The sequence below is a fragment of the Filicampus tigris genome, chromosome 8 (genome assembly GCF_054856515.1).
Source record: "Filicampus tigris isolate MCC_2025a chromosome 8, RoL_Ftig_1.0, whole genome shotgun sequence".
In the NCBI taxonomy this organism is placed as follows: Eukaryota; Metazoa; Chordata; class Actinopteri; order Syngnathiformes; family Syngnathidae; genus Filicampus; species Filicampus tigris.
Window position 1 is genome coordinate 17330930 of NC_141224.1, and position 13408 is coordinate 17344337.

Here is a 13408-nt window from a genome sequence, read left to right on the forward strand (position 1 = left end):
ATATTGTCAGCATGTCCTAGGTGTTGAAATGACTAGTCGACATGTTGGTTTTACCACCCCGTAATGACAGTCAGAGCTTGACTAATTATCTGAAACTCAAGTGTTTTGGCATAACAAAAGGGATACCTCACTGAAAGCAACAGGTGGGTAGAAAACTAGCATCTTAGGCACGGGGGGGCTCTAAGCAAAACCTCAGGTTGCCGGCTGAACATGACAAAGCATGTATTGCGTAGACTAAAACGATTTTTTTGTAACAGATTTGACACTGACAGAATACAATAATATTCTAAAAGAAATCTAGTTAAATTTAACGTGTTTGCCGTGCTTAGTGATAGTGTAAAATTCTATAGATTGAAAAATGTGCTGCAAAAACAAAACTGAAAAAAGTAGTAGTTCAGATAAGTAATCAAAACATTCATTTTCAGTTTACAGCAAACAGTATTGTTTTGAAAATAAAAATCCCCAAAATAATCCCAAATAATGACAATTTAATAACTATTATGTGCATAATAATTAGAATAGAAATAATACTTTATGTATGATAACACAATTGCAAAAACAATGCAAGTGGACATGGTAAAATGACATACGTTTCACAGCAGGGTTTATTGGCAACATATCTACCGTAGTTACACAACAGGTGACGTTTTGTTTCCGTCCATAATTTTTCACAAAAGTACTCTCTTTTGCATCAGGAATATTGAATTTAAATGGGTTGTTTTTGTGTTCACTTTTTACTGGGTATGTGATATTTGGTTTATGTCTCTAACATGTAACATAGTACAGTAAGCTCCTACAGTAAGTATAACTGGGTTTGTGTAGTGTTTGATTATGTATTTGCATTCTGCCGATCATCCATCATGATCAGAGTATTTTTGCATGCTGTCAAAAAAGAAAATGTCTTTATACGTATTAATTGTATCCCTCTTCTTTTGGCAGGTTAACATGGTTATTGGGATTCTCGTTTTTAACAAACTGGTGTCCAAAGACGGCATTACTGATATGAAACTAAAGGAGAGGGCGGGGTATGCCTTATATCACACTATTGCACTGTCACCTTTAACCAGCCTGGTGGTGTAGCTCACAAAGTGAATCACTGGGCCTGATTCATCAACATGTTCTAAAGAATTACATTTGCTCTTAAAAAGGTTCTTGGAGTAGTCCAAGAGGGATTTCTGAAGAGTTTTGAATTTCACTTTGAACATAATTTTAATGATGATACACAATATGGTATTTTAAATCCCATAATATTATACAGTACAATGTCATAAATAAATGTTCAACTGTGAAACCACTAAAATGTGTCTAAGTATACCGTGGAGTGTTCTTTAGAAAATTGATATTACATACATTACATTCTTATTGAAAAGTGCAAATGTGTTCTCAAAAACGGTTGGTGAATGAAGCCTATTTTATTTGAATCAAACACTTGAAATTGATTCCAAAATAATCCCTAAATGGTGGAATGGAAACACGTTAATAAATGTAATTGAAGTAATTTATTATGTATCATGGGAAACCACCAAAGTGTTATGTATAAGAAAAGAAAGTACAAGATGTGAAGAATTCCATCTGGTTATCGGTACTGCTATAAAGATGGTGATTCATCCCAATGCTTTTAAAAGTATCCAACTGTTCTGTGTGTTGTTCTGTGATAATAGTATTCATTGATTCCATCTCGTTGTCTTCTCTTTGGTCGTTTCTAGTAAGGGCAAGCAGGGCTTCAAAAAACATTCAAAGAAAATTCCAGTGTATCACAATTTAGAATGTGGGCAATATGTAATTTGCACAATTTGCCCCACCAAATCAATATAATGATTTCAAAAAAGTACTGGCACATGAGGCAAGAGAGAACAACAGACAACACAGTAGTTGTTGCTTTAAATTGGCAGGCTGGTAGATTAAGGGCGCTGACATTTTTAGACATACATTTAGACGTGTCATATTGGCTGTAGGATCATATTAACACACACACATCATCCACAAATCAGAAATTACTCAATTATTTATCAACATGTGTGCATGCATACATTTGACATGAATATTTCTGGTGTCGTGCCAAAACTTCCTATGTCACAATTTGGTAGAGCTCATTGAATATAACTCTATAACTATGATATTTGTCAGTCCACAGATGTGGGTGTTATTTTTACAAATTATTGACCAATATTAAGTGTTGAAAATGGTTTGCTTTCTTTGACAATGCAAGTAATGATTGTGGAGGTTCAAGGATTCCGCCCGACGCCAGCGATAAGTCAAATTAATATTTCCCATAAATGTGCACATTGCACTCCAACTGAAAAAATTAAAAAGAAAAAAAAATAGGAATTTTATGAGTTGAGAATCAAGAGGTGAATTATAATAGACATACTGTCACAATTATCAAACTCCTTTGGAATGATAAATCATCCGATTACATTTGAATAATTTCACTTAAAACCAAACAGCAAAAGTGTGCACCCTGCTCTCCTTTACACCTGCTCTCCTTTACATGGCAGCCTATTATGTCCATATAGGCATTGTTGGTACATTCAAATGCTTTCTTCAGTGATCTCTTTGTTTAACTGCATCTGTTTTTGCTGTCTGAAACGTCATTTTTGAGTTTGCACAGAATCCCCTCTCTCTCACTCAGGGCTCCTCAATCAGGGACATATCAGCCTCAGAAGCCCCTTCCCATGCTATCAATGACTGGGTAATCTATTGGATGCCCATCCCATCCTCTTCTTAAAGTCTTAGTTCTAGCCCTACCCATTACCACATCTGCTGAATCCTATTGTAAACACCCAAAGTTCTCGTAATATTGACATTCCTGCCTCCTTACCATGTAATCCATTTTGTCCCATGTTAGCTGTGTAGAACATAACATTGATTCCTCAATTTCTGGCCATGTCTGTAGTGCTTGTAGAGAATCTGTGGTTCCTAAATTAGCAGCACTAACTATAGTTGAGTAGCATATTTAGCACCTGAAATATTACCCTTTGTAACTGCATCCATAAAAAAAAAACCTTCAGTTTTTTATGGTCAATTGTCTTAAATTTCTGCTTTGCCATGTCTTAAGTGGGTAGTGTAGAAGTTTAAGTATACCTCGTCAAGGGAACTTTTTTCTGGCGCAGAGCTCCAGGTGAACTTTATTTTTTTACTAGGAGCAGAGTGGCTTTTAACTTAAAATTTTAGTGGCGCAAGCAGGTAACTTTGTGGGCATACACTGTAAATCGACGTGCAAACTAAATAGTCACACTTCCTCATACTGTGTTACTGATTCCTAAATACTTTGACTGTAAATGCAGAAACTGCGTGAACTGTGATGTAGGGATGGAACAATTCTTGTAATCAGGGTTCGGTCTGTACCTTGGTTTTTGGACCACAGTTTGGCACAATTATGGGTTTTGTGTATAAAGACAACAACTTTTTTTCTCTCTCAAAATGATCTTTTTATTTTGCTGGTCATCAAAAACTGCATTGGGTAGTGTGCTGAATAATATATCTTGTTTCAGGTCAATCGTTATTTAAACAACGCTTTAAAATGGCAAATTGACTCTTATTGCTTGACTATGTACAATATGATAATACAGTAAGATAAAACCAGAGCTGGGCATTTCGTCCTAGGGACTGAACGGTCAGTCCGTCTGTCCCAGACGGAGGACGAGAACTCTTTTAAAAAGGGCGGACTAAGCAGCAGCTTTTTTGCTCGTCCCTCTAATCGTCGCTAACCGTGTCAAGTCCCGGCTGACATGTTGGTTTCTTTTAAAAAGCAAGACTTTAGTGCTAACACTCCAGAGCTTTTTTTCTTGTGCCGCTTTAAAAGGACGACGACGAACAGGGCTGGAGGACGATAATTTTATGAATAAGGATAAGGACCGAGGGACGAGGACAGAAGGATACTCAGGTCGAGGACGGAGGACGGACATGCAAAAAAGGGTCCAGTGTCAGCTCTGCGAAAAACACTACTTGTGTAAAACTTGGATTAAGCGAGTAACGCTTAAACCAACAGTTACATGGGTCGAAGCTTTATTGACGACCAAAGAAAAAGTCTGCAAAGCTTTGGTGTTGTTCTCCTGTCTTCTTCTTTTAGAGTTAATGTTGGTTGGCAAACCTGCTTACTTGTGCGTTATCACCAACAGTTCGGTTGAAGTGTTGAGCAGAGGTTTGTCAGCAACAAAATGTATTCAATGGTAAAAACACAAGTGTGACTACATGAAAATTTATTCACACTGTCTCAAATTTGGGAGCAAAATGCAACCATTTAGCGCCAGCCTGGACCCCTGTGTTCTCTGAATTTTTTATTTGGTTCATTGCAATCCACATGAAGCGATTGTTTATGGATTATTTGTCAAAGTAACAACTCTGATCATTTTCAATGATACGTTTTCAGTTTTGCCCTAGCTACCTCCACTCTTAGCTCCCATCTTTTGAGGGACAATTCTCCAGTTTAGAGCATGTAAATTGAATCAAGATTCATTAGGTAGATGTGCCATAGTTCTGAATATATATATATATATATATATATATACTGTATATATAAAATATTTATAACCACAAGCATTTAAGTGAAATCTTTATGTCTGCATTTAATTAATCGCAGGAGTGAACACAGCAAACATTGGGTATTGGTATTATTGTTGGTTTTTAGCTCAAGCCATGCATCTGGCTTTGCAGTTAGTATTGAATGGTCCATTGCTGCATCCTCTCCAGCTGTTTCTGTCCCCATTGACGAAATCTGGCATTTCTTTTTTTGTGCATATTTTTGTCCATATTCTTATGCCGGACAATGACTTGCATCTACTATTTTGGCAGGCGGCAATCCAAACCCCTTGGCCACAGGTGTCCATATATATACTGTATATACATGTATGTTCATATCAGTCTTTTCCTCAAACAGGATTCATTCCAAATACGTATCCTAATGGTGGGATTCATCAGATCACTTCGAAATTGGCATGCCTCTGCCATAGTTGGGTGCATCATACAGATCAAAGATTTTTTTTTTATTTGCCTGGTTTGGACTTCATGTGACAGTGATTTATTTTGTAGTGTTGGTCAATATTGCATATTGTTACGTGTGTGTTTATGTGACAGTCAAATGGAAATTTAAAAACTAAACACTTGAACTTTTGAGTGAAGGAATGTGGTGTGTTGTCAACTCAGATTTCGCCCTTAAAAGCCACAGTACTTTGCGGTGCACAGAGTCTGCATTTTGCATTTTACTATCCGGATAATAGTTCAGTTACTACCTGAGGTTTCTGCTTTCAATGCTGCTATTTCCAGTGATATTTTCAGTGGGGGCTGAAGTGAAACAGCCATGAGAATCCTTCAGAGCTATCTACCGCAACAGTCACATTAGGTCTTGTTTTTTACTAAGATCCCAAATAGCGGTATGTTCACTCTAATAATTTGGACACACTGTTGGTGGGAGTGTTGCATGTTTTCAAAGATTGCAATCTTTCAGATAGATCCCATATAGTGAAAGCTAAATTGCACGTTCATTGTTCACCCACTCTTAATAGATTGCACCTGTTACAGGCAAAAGGTGTGAAAGTGGCGGAGATTGCCATTTTAAAGCATTTTGTGCTTTTCATAGCTGTGATTTTCACGATTTTGCCATACAAAATTTAGAAGAGCACCTCAAGTGCAAAAATAGGTTTGAAGTGATGAAATTGAATGTCTTATAGAAGAGGAAAAACAGCAGATTGACATACAAAAATGTTGTCAGATATACAGTAAGTCTCCCCAAGTTCTGAGCAGCCAGTATCTGCCCATCTTGCGTAACATTACATTGAAATTTTGGACAGCTCACCCCAAAAAGTTCTCTGAGAGCGTTCAGTACCAATTGTCACTGTGTGCCTAAATGACCAAGATGCAAGGAAATGCAAAGTTGAAAAGAAATTTGCCTGTATTTTTTACAGTGCAATCCAGCATGCTGTTTTTTACAGCGTACAAACCACCGCATTGTATTCTGCATCCTGTGGCTAAAGTACTGTATATCAATTTGGATACCGTGCCATGTCTCCATCAGAATGTGTTTGGCTTACTAAATTTAATTTAGTGAGGGAGAAGAGAGAGAAGAGGAAGAAGAGGACAAAAGTGTCAATTAAGACAGGAGGATTAACTTATATTTGATCGCTTGGCAACCATGGTAGCTGGGAGTCATGTTAGGACAGAGGGAGGAGGAAGCGTGAGATACGCGCGAGTCAAAAGTGATAATTTCTTACGCTTGCAACTTCATGTTATTCATTAAATTTAAGTTAAAAAATTTGTCATCATTATTTGTATGAAAATGTTTGGGTTTTTTTCTTAAACAGATGTTGGGCCTTTAACTTTCTGATGTGATCATTTATTAACAAAGTTCATGGGGCTGTGTGACCTGCTCTAATGTTTATCATTAAAAAAAAAATCACATAACAATGTTTTTAATATTAAGACAAGAAACGTTTTTTAAAAATCCTTTTTTTCTCATTAGATTTTTTAAATGGGCCAATTTGACCCACAACATAACAGGAGGGTTAAAAAGGTTTTGACATTTGTTTCTTTATAAAATATTAACAATGTTTATCATTAGCAGAGCTGGGCATTTTACTAAAAATTCACGGCCCATTTATCGCCTTCCACCTACAGCCGGGGTACCCCTCCACCGTCCGTCTACCCGCCGTTTTGTCTGGCCGGACCAAGTAATCTCTTTAATACCGGTCCGACATCATATCATTTTAAACGTTTTTGAAACATTTTAAAATTTTCCAACTACCAACTTCGACAAACTACCACTTGCAACCCCCCAGACTTTTTTACTCTGACTCGCTGTGTGTCAGTCGATCAATTCATCCTCTTCAATATATTGAAGCAGATGTAATGCCTTCTCCGCTGCATGATTTTTTTTTTTTTATCTATCATGGTGACCAGTAGCATTTCTCAATGCAACTAAGCGCAATGTGTGTAAGATTAAGTAGAAGCATCAAATTGACTGCGACGCCAAAGTTAAAGGGGAAATCAACCCAAACATATCTTTTTCAAAAATATGTTCTATGCAGGCCCACTAGTTGAAACAAGGCATTCTGATAAATAGTGCGTTTGTGCAATATGAGTTATGCAGCAAAATCCACCCGTTTTTAGCCATCTCAGGGGGCGGCCATTTTGTCATTTCTGTCGACTGAAAAGGATGTCACAACTACCAGGGCTCAGGGAACGACCAATCACAGCCTGTTTTCTAAAGCTGAGTCGTGATTGGTCGTTACGTGAGCCCTGACCAGCTGTGATGTCATTTTCAGTCGCCAGAAGTGAGAAAATGGCGGGCACCAGAGATGGCTAAAAACGAGTGGAATAACTCTCATTCCACAAACGCAATATTTATCAGAATGCCTTGTTTCAACTAGTGGGTTTGCATAGAACATATTCTTGAAAAAAATATGTTTGGGTTGATTTCCCTTTTAAAGAAATAATGACTTGTAACTACCGGTATTTTTATATTGTTTAATACCCTAAAATTTCACCATGGTAATGAAATATTTACAGAATTAGGAAAAGTCAAGAGGCAAGGAGTATCTTATGTCTATGTACGCAGAGTAATAACACATCAAAGTTTGAAAACAGTCAAAATGACTGCTCTTTTACTCCTAATGTTAAGTGGTTATGTTTTTTCTGATATCATCTGTCACAAAGAATTTCGGAAATGTATTTCCTAAAAAGCCACTGTGAGTTCCTCAATTGCACATGCCACACACACTCACAAACACAATTACCAAAAGCAGACTGTGTTTGAGACACCTGTGCTAAACTTTGTTATAGCTTTGTGATCACCCTGTGCTTTGCGCTGCTATCATTTTACTGCAGGTCTGTGCAGATCTCACACATAATGAAAGTGAACTAAATCGAATTAGAGTTTGTTTGCAAGGGGCCCAAAGCGTTTTTGGCCTGCTTGTTTGTTTCACACCAGTGTTTGGATGGAGGAAATAGCAGATTAAAGGATACAAACTGATCAGTCACACCGGTTTGTGTGTACCCCCTGGGGGGCATGCATTTGGGTTCTGTATTTCTGCAGAATGGAAATACATTTTCAAGTTGATTCACCTTTCATGATGTGTTAGTTAAGCTTCAAATTGAAAACATGTTTAATTAAGTTAATTTATTCAGCGTCTAATTAAGTACACAGGAAAATTTCAATTAGGCAGATTCTCCCTTAGAGACCGGCTTCGTTGATATCTGCACCCCAACAGCACATTAATTTGACCCTACAAAATTAGACAACAAAAAAGTCTGGGAAAGGTTGACTTTTTTTGTTTTAGTAGGTTTTATCTCATCATTTTGACTCAGACTCAATTTCCTCTTGTTGGGAAATACCCCCCAAAACATACTCCAAAAAACTTAACATCCAATTTGGATGCCTCCTAAACACCACCTTATCGGGCTCCTCTCAAAGCAGAGGCTCTGCTCTTAGCCCCAACCAGAGGACCAAACTTCGCACACTTTCTGCCCCGACACGCTGCAGAGGAAACCTTGTATCCATGACCTTGTGTTTTCAGTCACAATACACTCTCCCGACTATACAGTAGGTCAGCGTGGGACTTTTTGTTTTCCGGCTCAGCTTTGTCTTCTCTATGACAGACCGTTTCAGAGTCCACATCACTGCTGGCGTTGCACTAATTGGTCTGTCAATCTATTGCTCCTTTCTATCCCTCATGAAATAAAAAAACATGATGCTGGCACTGCTGTACTTGGGGGCAGAATGTCATTCCCAACCGTGAAGAGGGTATTCCAAGCTTTTCTGCCAAGGACCACGGTTTCAGATTTGGAGGTGCGGATTCTCCTCCAAACCCCTTCAAATATGGCTTCGAACCCATCAAGCGAGGGTGAATCCAACAGAAAGACATCTGCAAAAAGCAGATATGTAATACTTGGTGGAGTTCAACCCTCACTGGAAAGGAATACGATTTACTTCCTGCAATGGGGACCAAACACTGTCAAGTCGCCCTGTATAGGGACTGAACTGAGCTGTTCAGGGGGTCAAATACCCTATACTACGGGAGCGCCCCCGACGGGACTCCCCGAATGTCACGGTTGAATTTCTTCTCCAAGTCCATAAAGTACTTTATATATGTAGTATCCCATGTGCTCTAGTACCCTGCAGAGGGTGTAGATCTGGTCCATAGCCAGCACGAAAAGCACACAGTCCTCCTAAATCTAAAGTTCAATTTTCCAACAGGCCCTCTTCTCCATACAAGGGAGCCTGAAGAGTCTGATCCATTTTGTAGTTGGAATGTACCCTACCCTCCTGCCTATTTCATGAAAACAGGGAACACAACCCCGGTCTGCAAATACATTGTCACTGTTTCCCATGTCTACATGACGTTGCAGAGGCATGTTAACCAACACAGCCCCACAACATCCAGAGCCTTTAGGAACTCAGAACGGATCTCATCCACTCCTGGGCCTTAATCCTAAAAAGCTGTTTTATCACCTCACGCACTCACCCTGAAGATAGGATAGCCTACCTCAGAGTCCCCACATTCACTTTCCTCATAAATGGGGATACCGATGGAACTAAGGAGCTCTTCGAAGTATTCTCCTCACGACCGTGTTGAGGTCAGCATAGATCACCTGACAGTATGTTAAGCGTACTGGGGCATCAGAGTGGCTTGACTCAGAAACACATTTTCAGAAATAGGCAGCTCATAAAAGATTATCGTTGGTGGTCTGAATTCACACTTCACACTATTTGTATACAAGGAATTCAAATTTTCCATGGTAGATGTGCTTTAAATATAATGTTGATTTTTGTCATCAGACTACACACGCAATGAATGGATGAGATAATCACCAGGCGTATGTAATATGGAACGGGGTATGGCTTTTAGAATATAAACAGATGAATGATTTGTTGGTCAAATGTTGAGCACCCAGTACAGAGTCCCAAACTCCTGAGGCTAACATTATTAAAAAAAAAAAATCTGGTAAATCAAACATGTGAAGACAGTCTTATCCCTTCCTCCATCTTCTTCCAAGTTCCAAGTCATATGTAGATAAAGAGAAACACAAACACTCTGAGCTGGCTCACAGCCCTGAGAGAGAGATTGTGCGAGACCACTGTGACTCACTGTTTGCGTGACTGTTTTGTTTTTGTGTGCTTGTATGTACATGTACATTTGTATGAATCTGTGTATAGGTGCATTTGTATCTGTTTGTGTTGTTGTTACAGCGTGTTAATTTGACTTTGCAGTCAGATGACAGTGCCACTGTACAATATGACGCTCAAATGTGCCAAGTGTGGAGTTATCTCGTCGGCTGACGTATCCACCACAGCTACCAGTAACGCCATGTTAGTCCCGCTAATTATTTTTCCTTAACTCTTCTTGCTTCTATCTTCTCCTCAACTTTACACCTCTCTTGTTCTCCCTCACTTGATTGGTTCTGTTTTCATTATCCGATTCTCATTTTTTGTCAAACTTAGCTTGTATGTATTTGCCCCTCCAACAGTATTGGAACTGTGACGCAAATTATTTTCTTTTTTGTTGCCGGCAGTTTTGTAACATCTGGATTGACATAAAAAGACAAATATGAGACAAGAGATCAACATTGAGCTTTTATTAACAGGATATTTTTGCAACATTATGCAACATGAACTATTTGTAACAAAATGCATTTTTTTATGTGAGCAAAAGAATGGAACAGACTTACTATAGGTTTAAATGAGCATACTTATTCCATCTTTTTGTTTGCAATTCATGCCTTAGGGTTATGAAAAAGTTAAGACAACAGGACTTACATTCTACTTTTGTGAAGGTTTTAATTCCAGCCCTTTGATGTAGCTGTTTTGTTTTTTTGGGGGGGTTACTTCACTCAGTGCCCACTTTTGCAGTTCACTGCATGGTATACAGGGTTTATGTCTCAAGATTGATTTGTCCAGTCGTAAAGATTCACCTTCTTTACCCTAATGAACTCTTTTAGTGTTTCGGCAGTATGTTTTTGGTCTTCATCTTGCCGCCCAAAATGCAAATTCACAATAGGTCGAATTCAATCTTAATTTAAATTATAAGATTTTTTTCCCTCGAGACTTCTGAGATCATTTTGCTGCTGGCATCATGGTGTTCATCAACGAAGGTTAGTGAACTTATTCAGGAGCTGTGCAAGCCCAAGACATAACATTTCCTCCACTACAGACTCGCTGGAGGTAATATGGGCTTTCATGGCTAAATCATCTTGATTGGGAATCATGAATAGACCCTTTATTGCTCAAAACTTTAGCCTTTCTATCACTTTTCTAAATTTTAGTCCTTAACCTAACATTGTCCTCAGCTCGCCTCCATACTAGTGATTTTCCTCCCCGATCTACTTGAAAGCCAAGCTTGTTTTTCTTCTCCTGCTTTTTCTTCTTTTTTTTATGAAGACTGTATTTTCTGACAGTCTGGATGGCCTGTGGTAGCATGGTGGAGGTGGGAGGTAGGCGGTATTAATTCTTGGTAAAGGTACATTATAAGAGCAGTAACAACCGACATCATTGTTTCCTTATCATGTGTAGGGTCACACGTTATCAATCTCTGTGTACCCCACTTCAGTGTCCATCATCAAAGCTGTCACAAAAATTTTGTTGCATTATTTCATCTATTTATTATTTCGTCCCATTCAAATTCAGTCAGTCTCTCATCACATTTACTTTAGTTTCTTTTCACCCATAGGCACTTTTCTGCTTTTCATCTTGGGGGCACCTCTAACTAGTATAAATGTAGTTATCACAGGAAAAAAATAAAATCACAAACTAAGCGTGGATGTTCAGCACTATTTCTTGTTTGGATCATCAATGTAGTACAACACACTTTGGTAACATGATAATACACCTGCCAGTCACATGTTCTGCAACTTTTGCTCACATCAAAAAATGGGTGGGTTCAAAACAAAAGGTGCTATCTTTTAAATTGTCTATCCAATCCAGATACACAATACCTGGAAGTAAGATCTGAAACGATGAGCTCTTGCCTCATATTTATCATTGTATGTCAAACCTAAATGTTTCAGTTGATAATAATCTCAATAATTACAATAAATATTTATTGGCCTGTTATAATATATTTTAATATATTACATGTTTAAGGGGAGTGAAGTTTCGGATTTGAAAAATGATTTTATGTGAGTGTGTTAACCTTTGTGGTCACAGACAAGTACATTCATAAGGAAGGAACACATTTTATAAAATAAAAGATTTTATGTATTTTATTTATATATATATATATATATATATATATATATATACATATATACATATATACAGTGTATATATATATATATATATATATATACATATATATATACATATATACAGTATATATATATATATATATATATATATATATATATATATATATATACATTGCCGCCATATACTGTATACTGTGTGTGTGTGCACGTGCGGGCGTGAGTATGTGCACGTGTGGTTGTTGATTGGTAATTTATTGTTTAACTGCATGATCTGATATTTCTGTGTTGAAACATTGGACTAAGCTCCCACTATCCCTATCGCTAACATTGGTGATCTATGTGTACTATATGTAATTATTAGCACAGATGATCTTTTTTTTTAACTTCTCACCTTAATTTTACATCTTATATATTTGTTTATAGCAATTACTATGAAAACTTTTTGCTTTGTGCGTTTGTTTTTCTTAGTTTTATTTCACAAAAATAAAAAATAAATGTTGTAAATAGTATATTTTAGATACAGATTAGCAGAACATTTTTTAAGTAAATTAGCCAAATAGCACCAGAACAATTTTTGGCATCAATAGCAAAATTTTAAATTGGAATATTGGAATCATTATGTCCTAATACCATCAGCTTTTGCTTATAACCAATTTTGTTTTTAATCTATGTTCATCACAGACTATGACAGTAACTGACAACAGGCATTGTCAACAGAAAATGTGTCACTAAAGGGTTCAAAAGGTTCTAAACAGTGATTTTATTTATTAAGTAAATAAATAAATTATGTAAATAAAAAAAATATTTACTGCTGGCCCTATTAAAAAAAAAAAAAAAAACTTAACCCCACTTACTAAATCATGAATCCAATATGTCTTCACGGACATGTGAAAGACCTATTGCCAGTTGTACAGTAGAAAATGCTTGATTTCAGTTGTTGCTGCTGGGTGCTGACGGTAGGCCAACCAGTTATTGAGTTTAGGGAGCAAGCACTTTTTCATGATATATGAGATAACAGTTTTGCAAGTCTTCATGATGTGGATGATGCTTTATGACCTTGAATGACTTTCAGTTCACAGCTGTGCATTATCAAGAGTTTGAAATAGAGTTAATAGCTTGAAATTCTTGACCCCTTTATGTGATTGAGATCGTTTCAATTGAACGCAAATGCAAATTGAGAATACAAACGCACCACACAAAGGGTAAAGTCAGTAGTAAAACCCAAAATGTT

At 37.4% G+C, this 13408-nt stretch overlaps 1 protein-coding gene across 6 annotated transcripts in view; it reads left to right on the forward strand.

Annotated features, from left to right (window-relative positions):
* adgrb1a (adhesion G protein-coupled receptor B1a) overlaps positions 1-13408 on the forward strand; it is a 131019-nt gene that overhangs the window by 97782 nt on the left and 19829 nt on the right. For 4 of the 6 annotated variants that reach the window (XM_086037442.1, XM_086037447.1, XM_086037443.1 and 1 more), the window contains 2 exons: positions 940-1025; positions 10205-10303. In XM_086037442.1, the coding sequence (XP_085893568.1) occupies positions 940-1025; positions 10205-10303 (185 nt within the window). Of the gene's footprint in view, positions 1-939; positions 1026-2632; positions 2693-10204; positions 10304-13408 lie in introns of all 6 variants that reach the window. The other 2 variants (XM_086037444.1, XM_086037445.1) reach the window with 2 other exon arrangements.